The sequence below is a fragment of the Ambystoma mexicanum genome, chromosome 9 (assembly GCF_040938575.1).
Source record: "Ambystoma mexicanum isolate Mex_15411 chromosome 9, UKY_AmexF1_1, whole genome shotgun sequence".
Lineage (NCBI taxonomy): Eukaryota > Metazoa > Chordata > Amphibia > Caudata > Ambystomatidae > Ambystoma > Ambystoma mexicanum.
The window spans coordinates 893,767,232-893,787,377 of NC_090931.1; the positions used below are offsets into that span (position 1 = coordinate 893,767,232).

General features: G+C 43.4%; 1 protein-coding gene across 3 annotated transcripts in view; it reads right to left on the reverse strand.

The window, feature by feature from the left end:
• The window catches only part of HDAC4 (histone deacetylase 4), a 2,586,716-nt gene that overhangs the window by 1,992,250 nt on the left and 574,320 nt on the right, over positions 1-20,146 (reverse strand). For all 3 annotated transcript variants that reach the window (XM_069616020.1, XM_069616021.1, XM_069616018.1), the window contains exon 3: positions 1,789-2,046. In XM_069616020.1, the coding sequence (XP_069472121.1) occupies positions 1,789-1,810 (22 nt within the window). In that variant the 5' untranslated portion in view covers positions 1,811-2,046. The remainder of the gene's footprint in view (positions 1-1,788; positions 2,047-20,146) is intronic.

The window sequence follows — 20,146 nt, forward strand, 5'->3', positions numbered from 1 at the left end:
ACACCTTTGTAGGTCTCTTATAATCTGCCACCTGTTTCCACTTGCAATTTTCTAATTTTGTTTTCAACTTCTAGTATAACAAAGAGTTTCAGGGCAAGCATGCCAAGATAAAGCTATCCGCCTGGGCTATTTGCATGCAATCTCCAAGCGCACTATAATTTGCAATATTCAGCTGCCTCTCATAAGATGTAGGTGCTTATATAACCTTAGGACTAATAATCAAATCAACCATTTTTATTCCATTTCAACAGTAACATTTCATTGTTAAGGAGGCGGGCTGTCAATATAACATTTTTAGTCAATCAATTAGACATTGGTAATACCTTGTTACCCTTTGTTCTCTACCAACAAACGCCTTTTAAAGTCTATTCTTGACAATGAACATTCCGGAGCTCATTTAGCAGTCAAAGGTATATATATCCAGGCAAAAAAGCTAACAAATTTCAATCGTTTGCCCCAGCACATACCAGGACCTTCACACATCCAAATACTACATCATTTAATAATGTCCTATTCCACACAACGGTATAAAAACACAATCCAATATAACAAACACATCAGGACAGTACAACTTTCTATTCTGCATTGCAGATGTATCGTCCACCTAATAGGACCTTGTTGAATCCATCCAATCACAAAACATTCTTCCCCTGCTGTATTCGATCCTCCACATTTATCGTTGGCAGCCACTGTTCCCTCCCTTTTTCCTATACCCTTCCTGTTCCACCACTTCTTTTTTTCTTCTGAGGCTTAAGTCTGGATACCCTTGAGACGGGAACAACAGGCCAAATTTACCAGCAAGTCTAGACGCTTTGAGACTACTAAAGTGGTCACTTGCCACCATTCCTGCCAGTTTCATCGAACAAATGTCCCCAACTATCAGCCTTCACCCAACTGTAGCCTGTCGGGGAAAAACACATGCTCTTACTGCCCATATCCTAGGATCAGGAAGTGGCGCCTAGCGGTAAGGAGGGGTATGGGGGAGGAGTAGGGTGTGTGTATCTACGTGTGAGAAAGTGTATGCATGTTTTTTATGTAGGGAACCTGGGGGGTGGTTCAGGAATCCAGGGTTTGCACGGGTGTTCCCTGCAGAACACAAGGGAGGTGAGAGAAAATGCGGCGGAGAGAAAGGGCGGGGTGGGGGTGTACCCCGCATTGGGAGAGGGCCGTTCAGAGCACACCTTTCCCTGCAGCGCCAAAACTGGCCTGGGGAAACAGCCTACGGGGAATCATCATAAATCCTGTAGCACAGTACAAATAGTGGATACCGACAGACATGCCTTTTTACTAAACATATCCAATAAAACCATTTTAATCCACAGTACTAATGTTCTTCAATGACATTGTAAATGTATACAAGTGTTGCAGGTAGACTGTTATTTTAAGAAATGTTGATACTTTAATTTAGTGATTTTTTTACATGACATGCAAGAGCTTCATGATTAAAAATAGATCACTACAGTTTTAAAAAGAAAAAACACAGACACAAAACGTGTAAAAATCTTTGGTACACAAAGTGAGCCATTAGCGTTAAATTGAATATCTAGAGATCTCGGTTATACATAAATGAACCATAAAAAGGGATTGTTCTGCACACAAAGGCCATTAAAACATTTTCTAACGTCAACACACGCTAGGCAAGAAAACAGGGCTTGTGGAGAGGCAGTATGAAGCAGCATTATTGAACAATAAATGCAGAAATCACATGCAAAACTATGCTCCCCAGATTCACAGATACAAAGCTTGTTTAGTAAGTGCACTGCATTCGGATCAAGACTTTGCACTTACCTGAATGGCTTAGGGAGGTCATTGCTGGCTAGACCTACTGATCCAGTGGCAAAGGGGATTGGATATCCACATGAGAAAACGCCTCTAGGCCACAGCTGTCCGGAGATGCAAAACGGGAAACTGATTGTTGAAATGTTAGCAATCGAACTCCAGAGTCTGAAGAACACCAAGAGGTATTGTGAATTCGGGAATCCAGCGTGGGCACGAGCACTGAGGTCTTGTCTCAAAGGTATCTGAAAACCATCATCCAGGGCTAGGCTGAAAAGAAAGACAAAAGTTACCAATGACAAAGACCCAGTTTGGAGTTTGTTTACTTCTAGTTGGAAATGTTGCAATAGGAGTAGGAGGAATCTGGCACGAAGCACCTTCAAAATGTGACCCAACTGATGTAATAGTAGTAGGTGTTAACACCCAATTTAATGGTACTCAATTTATTTGAACTCAGAAGGATGGAGGACAACCATTCTTGCCGGTATCTGAATCTCTGCCTGCAGGTTGCATACAGATGTCACAGGCAAGCACTTAACCCGCCGTGTTTCTTGCCAACAGTATAGTTTATGTATTTATAACAATCTTTTTGAAATGGACATTAAGTTTATTAGTTTACAAAGGAAACAAGAGTTTTGAAGTGAAGGTGTATTTAGTAGCGAGCCTAGGCATCATCAGTGGACAAAACTCAGCAAATCTGAAGAAAATTAAAGTTCTTTACCCATCTTCTATTTCAGGTAGATGGGATCATCTTCAATATACTTGCAACCACAAGTACATCCATGTCCTTTGTATTCCAATACATGGAACCTCATTGAATTCAGCATTGGTCATACAACAACATTGTGTTACATCACTCAGTCACAGATCACATTGTACAGCATCCCTGCAGACAAGCATCACATATTACCCCCACTACCACATGCATCCACCTCCTTATAGTAATAACATCAATGCAACGACCTACACACCAGAAGACCGAACTATGAAGAAGCAATCATGCCTTAACCAAATGCCAATAACCTGGCAAACAAAACACTAGACATTACATACTGTCACCAGACTATCCTCTTATAACCCACTATGAGAAAGTGAACATGCTACACCATCCTCTTTTAGTACACAGCATGACCACCTATCGCATTTTCCTCTCAAACAAACAAAAAGTCAACATGACATCACCTAGAATGACACTAAAAAAAGACTGCTTCGCAAAACATCTACACAACAAAAATGAGAACTCATATTGGCTCCCCCTGATATTTTTCACCCAAATACATTGGCTTCGAAGGGCCTTCAAGTTCCAAACAAACTCTCTTTATAAAACTTAAGCAAACACTCACCCTACCACAAGTTGATTGAGTACACATGGAGAAAACACAAACTGACACAACATATTGTTTTAATTTTGATCACAACATAGCATCACAAAAGTGTTTTTCTATTTGTTTGAGTGCGTAACAAATCCCAAACCCTTTTTTTAAGGGACTTCAATCAGCGCTGCACAAGGTTTGACTAGATAATCAAATGTACTGACTGATTACGTAAAGATGAATAAGATCTGGCAATGGGACAAGTGCACAGATGTGACAGATTTGGAAAGATGAAGTTGTTTAGGGCCAAACAACTACTCTATATCTCTAAGCATACTTTGAGATCTTATATTCAAAAATGTCCATCATAAAAGCAAAATGGCCTATATCTCAAATTTAGCCTAAATGTGTTACCAACGTCAGAGGTAATGGGACCTAAACTGGAATAGTCAAGAGGTTTGTGTGGTTGCAGGGTGTGTGGAAATGTGGAAATTGAATCCTTGTTTCATCTAGTACTTGAGTGCACTTTATTTGGGGATGGGAGAATTCGTTTTTTTGGCCCCTATGTGCACTAGACAGAACAAGTTGTGATGACATTGCTATGGGAAAGGTTAATAATAACACCAAATCACTCTTTGATATTAGCCCTAAGTAAGTTCTTAGAAACAATTTTTGTTAAATTGAAATTGATTGTACTGTCACGCTCACCTGATTCCCACGGAGGCGCAGGTCTGGCTTCGAGTGCTGATGCTTCTTCAATGGTGAAGTGCAGGACTCTGATGATGGACAGGAAGGGCCCCTCTACTCTGGCTTTTCTGGCTCGCAGGAATATTCCCCTGTGCGTGAAAAGGGAGTATTACCTACTGACGGAATTATGCTCAAGCCTCCCACTCCCTTCCAACCCTCCACGATACCCTTCCACGATTCCCCGTGAAGTCTCACCTTAGGGTCTGGAAGGATGAGTTCTCCATCCTGCTTCTGATGCAGGGGCGCGTTGAAACCCAGTTACTTCACTGGATTGAGGTTTGATGGGAGTTCAAAATAAGCTTGACTATTCAGGTGAGGCGCTTAAGAGTTCTGTTGCAAGTTCAAAAATTCAAGCTTAATAATAATGTTCATTGTCTTATTGCAGCAAGCGCTAATGCTTATGTCTTTTTCCCCTTAGGGGCTGGGGTTCGGAATGCCGGAGATATGGCGCCGACCCGAAGTGAAACGTGCAGTTCCAGTAAATAACAGGTAAGTTCTGGATGAGCGTTCAGGTAATGTCTTTGCATTCGCCCATTCAATGTCTTTGTCTTTGTCTTTTTTCCCCATAGGGGCCGGGGTCCGGAATGCCAGGAAGCGGCAGGACCCGAAATGTCTTTTCTCTCTAGGCTCTGGGAAGTGGGTGCGGATCCGGATGATCGCTGCTGAAGATGGAGGCGCCCAGGAAAGGTGAGTGAAATGCAGCGCTGCAGCGATCGAAGCGAAATGCTTTTAAAATGATGTCTTCCCTTTCAGGATCGTCGGTGTGATGTCTCCGTGATGCAGCTTTAGCAGGTGAGGTCTTCTTTCTCTCCAATTCTCTTATCTCCCTTTGCAGGCGACCCAGGATGCTGACAGGCGTGGCTGAAGTCCAGATGCAGGAGCTGACACGGTGAGCGTCCAGCTGCGAGGAGCAGAACAACGCGAAGCGTGAGTTGCTGATCGGGCGTGGTTTAAATAGCTTTGGAAGAAGTTCCAGGTATGTATCCTTCCACCGATCAGGTATGTATCCTTCCCCGACCACACCCAGGTGGAAAGTAGTCCCACAGGTAAAGTAGTTCCATTCAGGCCTCAAGAGGGCCTGGATGTAGCAGCATGGTCTGCATCGGGTAAGTGCACATTAAAACACTTGAACACATGTCTAGCTTTATGAGCCTGGCGCCTAAGGCGCCAGGACAGGGGTCCAACATGAGCCTGGCGCCTAAGGCGCCAGGACTGTGTCCAAAGGGCCCCAGCTTGGGCCCGCTGGCACTTCCCTGGGGGGAATGATGCCTGCCTCTGGGGTTGGTGGGTCGGACCTGGCTCCTTGGAGGTAGGCATCATGACATGTACAACAGGGGGAAGATGATTGGCGAAGATTTTGGGATCAAGCTTAGGTAATTTAAGTCATTCAGAAATTATGTAGACGTGTTTTAATGAATGTTAATGTTTTTTCTTTTTATTCCTTTTCTTCTCTCTTTCTCTTATTTGTTCTTGAAGTTTTTTATGTATAGAAATTGTGGTGTTTTCTGAGGAGTGTGTTATGAAATAGAGTGTAAAAAGTTTCAATGTAAACTGAAAACAGTAATTTTAAAGTTTTTTTTGTTTTTTAAGGAAAACGTGCTAAAACTGCTCATCTATCACACATCTAGATTGCTAAAAACACGCTGAAATACAGAACATCTAATTTACATTCCAACATTGCATCGGTCGAATCACGTCCATCAATATTTCATGTTGCATCATATAAAGTGTCATGTGCACATATATAATGACTATTCCTATGCATGACCACAGCCAGACATCTTGATTCTTTCATGCAGTCAATGAGAATTATGCACCATCACAAGCATTGACCTCCACACAACCAATATAAAACTGATACCACTAAGCATATAATATGCATTCAAAAAGATAATACACCTCCATGTGCACAATTTGCAATTGATACCCAGGCAACATCATGTCCATGATGGTCACAATAACATTATATACTTCTTTAATACAACAGAACAAGCAACTATGGCATCTATGGTAGGCCGAAAGGTTAAATGGTTATGTTGCAGGAACTAACTAGGGTGGGACACCACACCCTGTATCCTCTCAACAGGCCTCACATTTTGCACTCACCACTAGCCATTGGCAAGTGATAATTGACTCTGCGATTTAGAACCCCCGACAAAGTGAAAAATGTGGGTTTTTCCGGCACATTTCAGACTTTGCGGGGGCTTCTGGGTAATACATTCTGGGCCGATTTGCACAAATCGTACCTCTGCAGATTCCCACGGGTGTCCTCTTTTTGGAAATGCATGGGGTTCCCGGTTTTCCTTGGTGGCTTGGACACCCGAGGCCCATATCTGTATGATGTGCCCGTCTGCAGAGTGTGTGAAATTCAGGTGTGAAAACAGACTTGGGGTTACTTGTGTTTTATGCTTTCCCCTTGGCGCCAAGGTAGGTGCACCCACACATGTGAGGTAACGTTTTCATCGGGACACCTGTGGGAACGCAGGAAGGTATAACATTTGTTGTGTTTGTGTGGTTTTCATAAAGTTTTGACCCCTTTGCTGGTGCCCTTTGTCACACAACCCTTTCATTTCCCAAATGTGACCTGCATTTAGTCGCTGCTTTAGGCACCATACAATTTTGTAACCTGCACAAGTCACCTACCCTTGAAAGGGTCTGCCTGTGCTCTTTCAAAAAATGTATGCTTGCCGTTCCTCCCCACATTGGTTTTCCCGATTTACACATGCTAAGTGCGTCTGTTCAGGCCGTGAGCATAAAACTCCTGTTTACCATGGCTCAGTGTTTGGCTTGTGGTATTGCTTGTTTTGTAAAACACTACAAAAAATGGGTGCTTTCCTAACTGCAAGAGTCGGGGAATGTAGCAGAGCATTGCTTTTCTCAAAATTCATAGAAGCCATTGCCGTACCAAGTCAACCATGTCCGACGCACCTTTTATTCGGTCATTTTCCCGCTTTTCCCCCCAATCTATGGCATTTTCCCCTACCTAGTTGTTGCCCGCCCTACGGAAATCACCCCTTTCCAAACTTTGAATTTTGTCTACCTTTCAGAAATATATGCTTTTTTGTCCTACAATTTGCCTTTCCTACCCTTTTCTTCCATTCCGTCCATGCATGTCCAATTGGCAAAAATGGCCAAAATTGCCTACCTCTCATAAAACGGTTGATAACCACATCAAAGTTATGTTTCTTTGTTTCTACTCAACCTGTTCTTGAAAGCCAGGACATTGGGGAATTCAGCACAGCAAACCATTTGTTCCTAGCTCTTACAAGGAAAAAAAAACCAGGCTTCTTTGTACATCATTTTAGTCGCATTTTTTTGAAAAAACACAACATTTTCACACTTTTTGGTTATTTTCTCTCACCCCCCTACAGCAACCTAGGATTCCTGGGTGGCGTTACGACCGCCTACATGTGGGGAAAAAGGAGTCAAATTTGGCCGAGATATCTCATGTAACAAAAAAGTTACAAGGCTTTGAATGGCCACATACCGAAATCCCCAAAAAAGGCCTTGGCACTGGGGGGAAATACCCATGGCAGTTAAAGGGTTAAAGCGCTATATAAACCTAATAAATAAACATATTTCCCCAATCTAAAACCTGGAAAGGCCTCTCTGTGAACTTGCTGTGAAAGACAATTATGGACCCTTGCGTTCTAAATTGTGCTCGTCTGTTGGTGTCCATTAATCTTAATGGCTGTTAGTGTTGCCATAATACAGAACTGTTTAGGAAATTAACTGTGTAGCCAAGCCTTATTTTTGAATCACTTAATCGGTTCGTATTCCTTTAATTTTATTGCGTTCATTTTGTGGTTTCAAAGAAACCAATATGTGCATGTGTTGGAGACTACCAACACAGACGTATGGTTCCTTCTTCATACATGTGCAAATATTCTTTGAAAGTACAGAATTAACATTAGGACAAAGCAGTAAAATGCTACTAAGCATGGCAGGAGGACAGGGAGGAGAGCGCCAGATGGATTCAAGAAATCTGAATTTCCGAGGGTGGGAACTATACAACCAAACAGCAGATTGTGGAAAAATGTGCTACTTTCTATTAATAACTTTATGGGGCCACCAATATCAATGAACTACTATAGATGACTTTTTTTTTTTTTACATTAAAAAAACTGGAATGAATTGTATTTCATCATCATCACAAAAAATATTTTGATGCAAAACCCATCAAAGTGCATATACAATCCATGTCAATCATCATGATAGCACACTATATGTTACATCATTCACGCTCAAGAAAGAGACATAAAAGGGCAAACAAAATAACCTAACAAATTGATAGCAAATGCACAGTAGTAAGATAAATAAATACATTTTAATCTTTGTGCAAACAAAAAATAAAAGTGGCAGGGGTGTGGCTCTGGGTCCCAGCTGCAGCAAGCTCAAACAGTCCAAGGATTTTCTCCTCCTAGCACACGTTCATGCCTCAGCAATCTTTTTTTTTTATTATTAAGTTTATTGAATTTTATAGAAAACATACAAGCAACAAACTTATCAGCATTGTAATCGTAGAACTCATTGCATAGGATCCACACCCCATAACCACCCCCAACCTTCACAGAATCTAAAAAGCAAAACAGACCAACTTATTATCACATGTCATCCAAAAACCCACCCCACATATCATCAAACAATTTCAACTTTTTGTTCCTGCGAAGCATAACCTTCTCAATTCTGGCCACTTGCCTCAAGTCCTCCACCCATTCTGAACAGGTCGGCCTCTCATCACATTTCCATAAAACAATTTTTTTCGCAGAATTTGCAGCCCTAAAAAAACAGCATTTCTGTGGATAAGTGAGATCTTCCACTTTATCATCCTCACCCAAGATGATAGTGTTATAATCAAAATCCTCTTGCAGTAATAGAACCTCATTAATCTGCTCAGTGACACTCCTCCAAAATGTCCTCAGTTCATAACAGTCCCAGATCAAGTGTTCAAAGGAGCCAACATCATGCTTACACCTCCAACAGGCCTCTGAGTCAATCATCCCTCTCGCATAAAGTCTCTGGGGAGTCCAAAACACTCTATTAAGAATTTTGATTTGGCGGCATTGTTCTCCAAGATTAATGGATGTCAGAGTTACGTTTTTACAAAGAAACCTCTACCTCTCCACAGTCATATCAGAGCCAAGGACCTCAGACCACTTAGTTAACAACCCCACTACTGGCGTGTACTGTTGGCTCAGATTTCTATATACTTTTGACGCCATACCACCTAATGTCTTATATTCAGGTAGCCATAACTGCCAACCACCCCCATCAACAGTTCTCTGGTTCCGCAGCAAACCTCTCAATTTTCTGTATTCACCCATTGTACAGTCTCTGAGATCTTTAATTTGTGCAAGTCTTAGCTGATCCATTTGCCGTCTTCCATCAGATCACTCAACCATAGTACACCACTCAGGAGCCAGTTCAACCACAATAGCGGCCTCCCATTCAGCAAAATACCTGGATTCAACCAAATAGGGATGTAATCATTATCACATACCTTGCGCTTACTTTTCTTCCATAGTTCCCTCCAACAAGTTCTCAGGAATCTTGTCGGCGGAAATGAGCGATAACCAGATCCATCCACCGTGGACAGTATGGCCCTCAGTGGCAACTGAGAAGAACTACTTGATTCCGCCAGCGTCCAAACATCCTCCGAATCTTCAATAAATGGAACCAGATGCTTGGCTCCAAAGGCCAAATGATAATTCTCAAAGTCTGGAACCCCCAAGCCTCCACAGTCTTGGGGCAGCTGCAATTTCCACAAGCTGAGGCGTGGCTGTTTGTTCTCCCAGAGAAAAGACTGGATTAAACTCTCAATTTTCCTCCAATGGCCCTTCTTCAGGTCCAGGGGAAGCACACTGAGCACATAGTTGATTCGCGGTGTTGATGTCATTTTGATGGCATTCACTCTCCCGCAGAGACTCAATTTATGTGCATTCCATCTCTTCAGGTCCAGCTCCAAAGATTGAATCACATGTGTAATATTGACATCCATTATTTTCGAGACATCATTCGTTAGCCAAATCCCAAGGTATCTCATCTTATTCGGACACCACTTAAAGGGAAAGCCCTGCATCTTCAAAACAGTGCAAGTGGTTGGTGCCGGCAGCGCTTCCGACTTGGTCCAATTGATCTTGTATCCAGAAACCTTGTTGAACACATCGATCAACTCCATCAGCACAGGAATGGAGCTCTCCACATTCTGAATCACCACCAGCATGTCATCCGCATACAACCAAACTTTCTGGGAGGCTGCACCAAAGCGTACGCCCTCAATTCTATCCTCTTCTCTTATCCTCACAGCCAGCAATTCCATGGCGATCACAAACAGAATCGGCGACAGTGGACAGCCTTGCCTCGTGCCTCTCCCAAGTTCAAAAATGCCCGAGTCCATGCCATTAGTCCGAACACAAGCAGTCGGCCGGGAATACAGCAGTCTTATCCATCCGATCATGGTATCTCCAAAACCAAAGCCTTTCAATGTACTTAAAAGATATGTCCATTCAATATGGTCGAAAGCTTTCTCAGCATCCAAGTACAACGTCACCACATCATTATGGTGTTCTTTGCTTTCATACAGTGTCAGCAACAATCTTCTCACATTTTCTGAAACATGTCTGCCTTTTACAAATCCAGATTGGCTCACATCTATGATATCCATCAGCGCATTCTCAATCCTCAAAGCTAACGCCTTGGCGAAAATCTTCTTGTCCGTGTTCAATAAACTGATCGGCCTATAGCTGCCAGTTTTCACTGGTGATCGTCCCTCCTTCAGAATAACAGAGATTGAAGCATGTCTTGTTGAACTTGGAAGGCACCCATTCCTCAAAGAGGCGTGCAGCATCTCCAGCATCAAAGCAAACACCTCTTCTGGGAAAATTTTAAAAAGTTCAGCAGGTAGCCCATCCGGACCTGGACACTTCCCAGAATTCAGCGCATAAGCAGCCAACCTGAGATCCTCCACGTTCAAATCTCTTTCCATACACTCCAATGATTCCAAACTCACTTTCTTCAGATGGCAGTCATCAATGAATTGACCAATTGTACGCTCAGATAAGTTGATCTCTGAAGAGTACAGGGTTTTATAATACGACAGAAATGCCGCATTAATCTCCACAGGATCAACCCATCCTGTCTTTCCACTGCATTGACAGATCTGCCACTGTCCATAACCCTCAACCGATGTGCCAGAAGTCGATCACATTTTTCACCTTTTTCATAATAGTTGCTTTTGGTTCTAAAAAGCAACCACTCAGCCTTCGAAGATTACAAATCTTCCAATCGTCTCCTTTTCTGCTTCAATATTTTTATAGTCTCATCTGAAAAGTTTTGCATATTATTTCTCTCAAGATCCTGAATGTCCACAGTAAGCTTTTTCACTTCCGCATCTCTCATTTTTTTCTTTTTGCTGGACAAACCAATCAACAATCCTCGCATATATGATTTGAAGGCTTCCCACACAAACTCCACCTTGACTTCACCAGTCCAATTCACAGATATAAAGAATCTCGCCTCTTGAACAATTTTGTCCACAATTTCATCGTCGTCCAAGAGGGAGACATTCATCCGCCAGGTGTAAGACCTAGGTACCGGGAAGGTCAATCGCAAGTCTATGGAGATTGGAGCATGGTCCGAAACAAGTAGTGATCCGATGTCACCCCTTTGGAATGATTGTGTACAGAGGCCAGAGGTCATAAGGAGGTCAATTCTCGAGTAAGCATTATGCCTTGCAGAGAAGAAAGTATATTGTCTCATAGAAGGGTTTTGCAATCTCCAAACATCTGTGAGGTTCCATCCATCAATTAGTCTCTTTAATGCTGTTCTTTTCAGAGCGTTGGCATTGTCCACACCCCCCACACTTTTATCAAGTCCAGGTTCTAAAACCACATTGAAGTCCCCTCCCAAAATCACATTAATCGCATTTACATTCTGCAACATTTGCGTTAAAGCTACAAAAAAACTACCATCACCCCCATTCGGAGCATATATATTGCAGAAACAATACTGAGCATCCTGAATATGTGCAGTGACACACACTATCCTTCCAACCCCATCCTTCACACACTTCACCCCAGTGATCTGGAGATTCTTCCTAAAAAGAATACACGCACCCCTAGAACCAGTAGTGAACGATGAACCATAAACATCACCAACCCACTCCTTTTTCCACTTATCTATATCCGCATCTAACAAATGAGTCTCCTGAAGCATCGCGACATCAACCCCCATCTCCCCTAGTTTACTCAAAATCACCTTCCTCTTGACAGCACAATGTGCACCATTCACATTCCAAGATACCACTCTGAAATTCCGCTGATAAGTGTAAGACATTGCTAGATCCCGTTTCCCAATCCTTGCAATGAATTCACAAGACACAATACTACCTAAACCTATAGTCAAGTAAAGAAATAAAATAAAAAATAAAAAAAACACACTCCTGGGCTTGAACCACCCAACCATCCAGAACATCCCTTCCAGCTACACGCCGAAAGGGACTACCCCCTCACCCCCCCTCCCTTAGGTCAGCCTATAGAAAGCCCATAAAGGGTGCCACAGACCACATTTCGTCAAATTCAAATGAAGTTGAAAATACAATTTGGTCTAAACGAATTCCCACAACTCTCCAGCAAATGAACTCACAAATAAAAGCATTCCTGAATAGATGCAACATCCCCTACTCAAAAACGCTAAATACCACACCATGTGTCAATCACATGCCTAGACAAAACCTGAATTCTCTTATTATAACCATCAACGTATCACAATAATCCACCTACCGTCACAACCAATAGTTTAAACATCACAAATTCCAACTACTGCGGGCATGCTGAGCAATTGAGCGTGAATCATCACTAGAAAGTGTGAGCAAGTGTACAGAGAGTTGCAAAATACCTGTGTCCCTGCACCCTACCAAATGAGATTAGAAGCCAGATACAGCATTAAACTTTTCCATGGCATTCACACACCAATCCATGACTTTCCCGGTGGCCTTACCACTCACCTTGCCAAGCATAAAAATCAGAATCTCCGGTATTTCCTGGACACTACATTCCCCCATGTGACTTCCATGGCACAAAACTGCAACCCCCACCGTGTTAATCCAAATGTACTGTATAACTGGGCACTCCAGATATAACGTGTTGGCACACCACTCATTGCGCTTTGAGAATGGAATCAAACCCTCTTCAACGTAAGCATTACTGCAAAAAAAACCCTCATCGAAAATTCTGTCTGTGATTTGGTAAGTAGACAGAGGTGCACAATCATATCTTAACCATAGGCCTCGTCAGTGTTCACATTAGATGACAGCACTATTACATTCTCACAGCTGATTTCGTTACTGCACGAAAGGAAACGTACCCATGTAAAGTAAAAGGTGTAGACTACAGTGAAACTCCAGGTACCCAGTAGTGACAACTCTCACCTTCATTATGCAGTGATGGTAATGGCATACAGTTGGCTTCGTTATTACAGTACAATTACATGTCAAATACACCCCACTCAGCATGTCAGGGGTGTGCAACCAGGACAAGAACAACTGTTACATGTGCAGGGGATTAGCATTGGGCAACATACTCCCAAACGTGGCATTCCTTCATCTAATTCTGGCTATGGAAACAATGCAATACGATCAACGTACCACAGCAGTCCGGGATAAAGCCGTGCAAAGAGCATTCCCCTCCCCTCAGCCACAACACATGCACCCCAGCCTCTACACCCACTGTGCCCCCCAAACACGTGAACATGCAGCAAGGCGCATTGCCCGGAACACGCGCGCTGCGGCCCCAAAGGAGAACGCGCCACTGCGCCTTACCTCAAATGTGCGTCAGCAGTGGCCAGTCACCCGCATCCACCAATCCAACACACCGCTGCCGGCAAGACTCCGAAGGGTGTCGCACGGCTGCCATTTCCGGACAGCACGACACCTCCGGCATTCCGTCCAAACAAAAAACAAGCACCATCAGCTATAAAAATTCTAGAGCGCGTACTGCCGTAGAGTAAAGCATCCATTATCCGAGCCCACATCAAGCCTACGCTCGAGTGAAAAACCGTTACAGCATATTTGAAACATTAATAACGCTCTGATACCTAAACAAACCAATTCCCATCTAACAATTTCAGGAAAAAATGAATCAATAAAGAAAAGTAACCTTACATCTTCACAGCTTCATACATCATGCATCACATCAATCTGCAATACTATTATCCAAGTTTAAACCCCCAGCCCTCAGCCACTTTTCAGCTTCAACTGGATCCTCTGTGGTTTTGACACCTGATCCAAAAAATATCTTCAGTGTCGCTGGTTTCACCAGCAGAGTTTTAATCCCTTTTTCTTGTGCCAAAGCTTTTGCACTTTTGAACGCCTTCCTCATTTCCACTATTTCCTTAGGGAAATCTGGATAGATCGCCAATTGATCTCCATTTAGCAGAAGTTTCCCTTTTTCTCTCGCAGCCTTTAAAATCCTTTCCTTTGCACTCACTCTGGACATCACCATGATGATCTGTCTTGGTTTTCCGGCCTGGACCAGCTTACCAGCTCTAAAGGAGTAATCCATGTCCATTTCTTTTAGGATGTTGTTACCCAAAGTTGCCTCCAGTACTCCTCTGACTCTGTGATTGAGGTTTCTGTCCAAAGCAGAGTCTTCACTCACACCCAACAAGCGCAAGTTCAAGTTCCTTTGATCAGCCTTCAACATCAGGTTCCTCCTCTTCAAATCAGAAACTTCATATCTCAACTCCTTGTAGGCCCTATAACTCCCTGCAACCTCCGTGGCCAAGGTTGTATTTTCTGCTTCCACTTTGGTGACTCTATTCTCCAGGTGACCGACTTGAGAGGACAATTCACTGAGGGTAAACTTAATTTCCTTCACATCCTGGGCAATCTGGAGAAGCAGTGCATACATGTCACCATTCTCTGAACTCTCACCCATCTTCTCCCCTTGTTTAGTTTTTTTGGAGTTGGGGTTGTCAGGTATCTCAATCTTCTTCTTTGATATCAGCGCAGGATTCATTTTTCTCAATTTCCAATATTAATTATCCATAGGCTGGGAGGGAGCAGGAGCAGTTGGTTTAAGCTGCTGCCTTGTTTACCAACATTCCAGATGACTTTTTAAAGAACATTCCACTCCCTCTTCTGACTGCCCAGAGCAAGTATTGCTACAAAAACAGACAGGAACGACTAAACACATGGCCACAGTATACAGTAATTCCTGCAAAGCAATTACCTTTGGATTGCAACCTCAAAGAATATTAGGATGTTGCACCAAGAATAGAGTGTAGATTACAAAAAATACTCTAAATCCACATGACCTCAAACAATCCACCTGTTCTCTACCAAGTCAAATGGGTTATAGAATTGCAGCAAATGCAGCACGTGTACGAATACCATTAACATACCTCAAAGGTGGCAACCAGGAATTAATGTTAGGACCGTGTAAAGCCTGAATGCATTCTATAGAAGATGGACTACATGTGGGGAACGAGAAGTCAGTGTAGCTTTGCTCCAACAGTAATTAGGTCTATGCCTCAAACTCTACAAATATTCTTGGATTAAGATTGCTAATTCCACTCTGCGTGTCCTATGTCTATAAAGTGGGATCTCATTCTGGATGTGCAGTGTGTGAAACCAGGCGTGTTCTATATTTGCCAGTTAAGTTCCTGCCCGGTCTCCACTGTTCTGTCATGCTGCCATTTACCTGAAGCTAGCCAATAAACAAGCCTGGCTTCCTCTACTCCCGAGCATCATGTTGCCTCATTTACACCTAAACCTCATCTGAACAATTTATTTATTGGAGTTTTAAAAAGGTGCTTGCCACCTGCACAGGAGTTTCGTATCACATTCATAGCAAAGGTAGAGGGAAGAGGAAGTCTGATCTTTCATAGCCTTTGCAGACTTTCAAAATCACAAATACAAAGGAACGGGCAGGAAACTATGTTGGAATTTAAGATTTTATTTTTACTTCAACCTGAATGACAGTATAATGTTGGTGGAGAAGAGTAAACAAAATAGGTGTGGTTTTGCACGTTATTTTTACCAGCATGTTCACGCAAGTAATGTTATTCACTTTTAACAAGCACACTCTGAACAATGTGCCCATTATGTTTTCCCTGTTCTGGTTCACCCCGAGAAGCAACACATAACTAATCAATTTTGGATACTCACCATATGCATGTAAGGCATAGAAAAATGCTTGATATGGGAGATGTTTTACGCCATGACAAGAAAGGGACCAATCATTCTGGTATACATAAAAACGTATTAATGTAAATACTCAAATGACTTAATACACCACAAACTAAGGTCAGTACAAAACAGTTTTGTCTACACTACACCCTTTGGCTAGTGAAATCTTGGTGAATTAAATGTTTATGAATAAACAGTAGTAAGAACAATGATTAGGAATAAGCATGTACACTTACTGAATAATGAACATTTTAATACAATATATTCATACATGCATACCCCACACCAGGAGGGCAACCCTGTAAAACCTAGATCGGGGAAAATGAACTGGTTTTGGCATCTGCTCTTCTAATTAGATCTCTAACCCATGTGTTTTTGAAAATGTCACTTTTCCAACATCTATTTATCAGAAAACCATATAAGTTTCATCTTGGTGCATAATTAAGCGTTGCTTCTGTGACAAGGTTATCAATGAGTCATGTGATAACCTAACTATGGTTTCAACTGTTATTACAAAAGTATATACAAAGAAGAGACAATTGGGACTACCAGGCTAGGTGTGGTCCCTGTTCCCTTTCCCTCGCCTTGAAGGGGGGCTCCAACCTCCCTAGCCAAGACCCCCTACTCCCAATAGGTCTTAACACTGTATAGATTCTCTATTGCCAGGTGGCCCTCTACTGTGTAATCTGTTTCTGTCCTAGGCAGGGCCTAAAGGCCGTAGCTTTTCTTGCCAACTCCTTCAGCAACTTCCTATGCGACTTACGACGAGGTAGTTTGATCCCCTGGCTTGCCTTTCATCTGGATGACCATCTTTCCACTTCTAATATTACTCTCATCTCATTATGCCTGTCTCCACTCTCCTAAATCCACTCTTTGCCTTTCCAGAATGTCTCCCGACCCCCCTCCACTTCCCTTCTAATCCTGTCCTTGACTCACCACTCTCGTCTCTACTCCCTTCCAACTAACTAGGGATATGGTGGTTGGATCACCTTCCAGGTATATAACACACCGCTTACTAAACTGCATCCAGGGGTATAGTCCAGGGATATAGTACCCTGCTCACTGAAAAGACACCCAGGGCTGCACTGCCCTGCTCACTGAAAACAAAAGCATGTATATTGTGCCTGCTCACTAAATTTCCTTCTCCAAACTCCTCTTCCCCCTTGCCACCTTCACACCCGCTGTGTTCTTTGCTCTCTCTCCCACTCATTCACATTCATACAAACCGCCAAAACTGGAACCACTATCTCAATCGCAAAACCTTAACCTCTCTCTCAAAACACACCAAAGCACTCTTCCAAGCACTCCTTCACCTGCTTACAACTCCTCTCTGGTCCCCTGGTCCTCCTTACTCATCCTCTCATCTCACCCAAACACCTCTCATTAAAGACTGATTCTCCTGGCTGTTTAGATCCTTTCCCTTCCTGCCTAGAAGAGTGCCCGTGCTTCCATTAGGCACGAGAGTCTGCTGCTTCTGTGGGCAAATCTGTGTAAACTTCTGCTAACTCCTCCAATCTCCTCCCCTTGTAGGCTGGGATTTCCCCAGGAAGCATTCAAAAGGACCCAATTTCACTGCTGCCTTTTCAGTCTCCATTTTCTTACACCCTGTCAAGGGGTCACTGTAGTCATGTGTCCTCTTCCCCTCCAGTATGAGTAAGTCACTGTCCAAATGGGATTTTGGGAGTGTTCCCTGATCGCCCCTACTACTGTAGATTTTCCCATTGTCTCCCGCTCCACCACTGTTCTCCTGTAGTGATTCCTGGGACGCTGTGGTTGGTGCTGGGTTTCACATTTGGCTCCTGAATGGGGAAGCTCAGTCCATTTCCATTTCAGCAACCACTTTGGTCCCCTTGTTCCGGTCCAGGTCTTGTCCATTGGGCGCAAGTGTAGATTCTTTATGTTGCGCTGCTTCTCAGGTTCCACGACCCATCTCTTGTTTCTGGGGAGTTTGATGCATGCTGGTTGCTGCAATCTCTGAACGAGTAGAAAAAGGGACCTGGTCGAGGTTGTTAGACATCGGGTCAGAGACCGAGGCACCAATGCACATAAACAGTTCCACATATACCAGGGAGCGGGTGATGGGGATGGCACCAAACTCCCCCACACCACCACCTCTAGGGTCCTTGCTGCCACCTTAACAGGGTCAGACTTATGACCCGGTCACACTTCCTATATTTGGCAAAATGATAGAAGACTGCACATTTAGAATTGCTTTCTTATCAATATAAATGATATGGTATACATTACTCACCGTAATCGTATTTCTGATGCCTTGTATCTGCTTAGATTCACATGCTGTGCATAGGCCGACATCTAGTGGAAGCTGCGGAGTATTACAGTTTGTTTTTCGAAACTCGAAAATGGGTGTCGACACAGGGCGTGCCAGTAATACTATCCCTAGTGTGACGTCCACTGCACCCATGATCCCTCACGCGTCTAGGACCCTCAGATTGTATTTTTTCTGACATAAGGTAGCATGAGGAGTAGCGCGAGTACAGATAATCCAAGCAGATAGATAGATAAGACTACAAGCATCCATGCGCCTTCTCTCAGAGGGGAAGGCAGGGTGGGTCGCATGTGAATCTAAGCAGATACAAGCATCAGAAATACGATTACGGTGAGCAATGCATCCCTTCTGAGGCTTGTGGAATCTGCTTAGATCACATGCTGTGCATATATTAGCGAGCAGTGTTAGAAGAAGGAGGTGGGATGTGAGAAGGGTCATGAGCAAATAAATGTCATGGAACCGCTTGTCCCACTTGAGTATCTGTCTTGGAATGGGTGTCAATGCAGTAGTGCTGAGTAAAAGTGTGAATAGCGCTCCAAGTAGCTGCTTTGCAAATGGTGTCAACGGGTACATTTGCAATGAAAGCCAGAGTGGCCCCAATGCCTCATGTAAAGTGGGCTCTTGGCGTGAAAGGCAGAGTTTTTTCAGAAAGAGAGTAACACAGCTGGATACAGTGAACAATCCACTTAGAGATGGCACCTTTAGAGACGCGATCTCCCTCTCTGCCTGTAGCTACGGAGACAAACAGCTGATCCGTTTTCCTTAGCGGTCTGGTTTTGTTTACATAGTAGAGGACCGCCCTACGCACATCTAGGGTGTGTAGTTTCACCTCAGCCGAGCTTTGTGGGTCTTGGAAGAAAGCGGAAAGCTCGATGGACTGGTTTACATGGAATTTAGAAATAAACGTAGGTGAAAACCTAGGGTGTGTACGTAAAACCAGTTTATCTTTATGAACTGTAAAGAATGGATCCTGCACTGACAGAGCCTGAATTTCACTGACCCTTCTTATAGATGTAATAGCTACTAAGAAGGCAGTCTTATAAGTTAGGTGTTTGAGACTGCTTTTATGCATGGGTTCGAATGGTGGGGCCAATGAGTTTAGATAGCACCACGTTAAGGTCCCATCCTGGTGGTGGGTTTGAAATAGGAGGGTGAAGTCTCTTTACTCCTTCCATGAAAGCTTTAACCACTGGTATCTTCCATCACAACACCTTGTTATGGGAGGTGGTGTATGCTGACAGCATTGCCAGGTGTACCTTCAGTGAGTTAAATACCAGTCCTGCATCCAGCTGGTGGAGCATGTATGTGACAATTTTGGAAGGAGTGCAATCAACTGGGTTGACTTGCTTATTCTGGCACCAGATAACAAATCATTTCCATTTGTCAAAGTAGCAGTGCCTCGTGTTTGGCTTCCTAGATTCTTTTAGGATGTCCATACATCTCTGTGGTAATTTGAGATGTCCGAAATCTATGACCTCAGGAGCCATGCTGCCAGGTTCATTGAGTTGGGTTGATGATGCACTGTTTGACCATGGTGCTGGGACAGTAGGTTGTACCAGCCCGGGAGTTTGATGGGTTCGCACAGCGCTAGTCTGCGTAGGTGTGGGAACCACGGTTGTCTCGCCCACATGGGAGCAACTAGAACGAGCGTCATTGCTTCTCTGTTCATCTTGTTGACCACCTTCCTGATGAGGTGTTGGTGGAAAAGCGTACGCAAACATCCCCGACCCGTTCATCCACGGGGCGTTCACCTGGGAGTCTGGCTGGGGGAACCTGGATGCAAATCCTGGGCACGGTCTGTAGTGGGGAAACCCCACTGAGAGAAGATATCTTCTA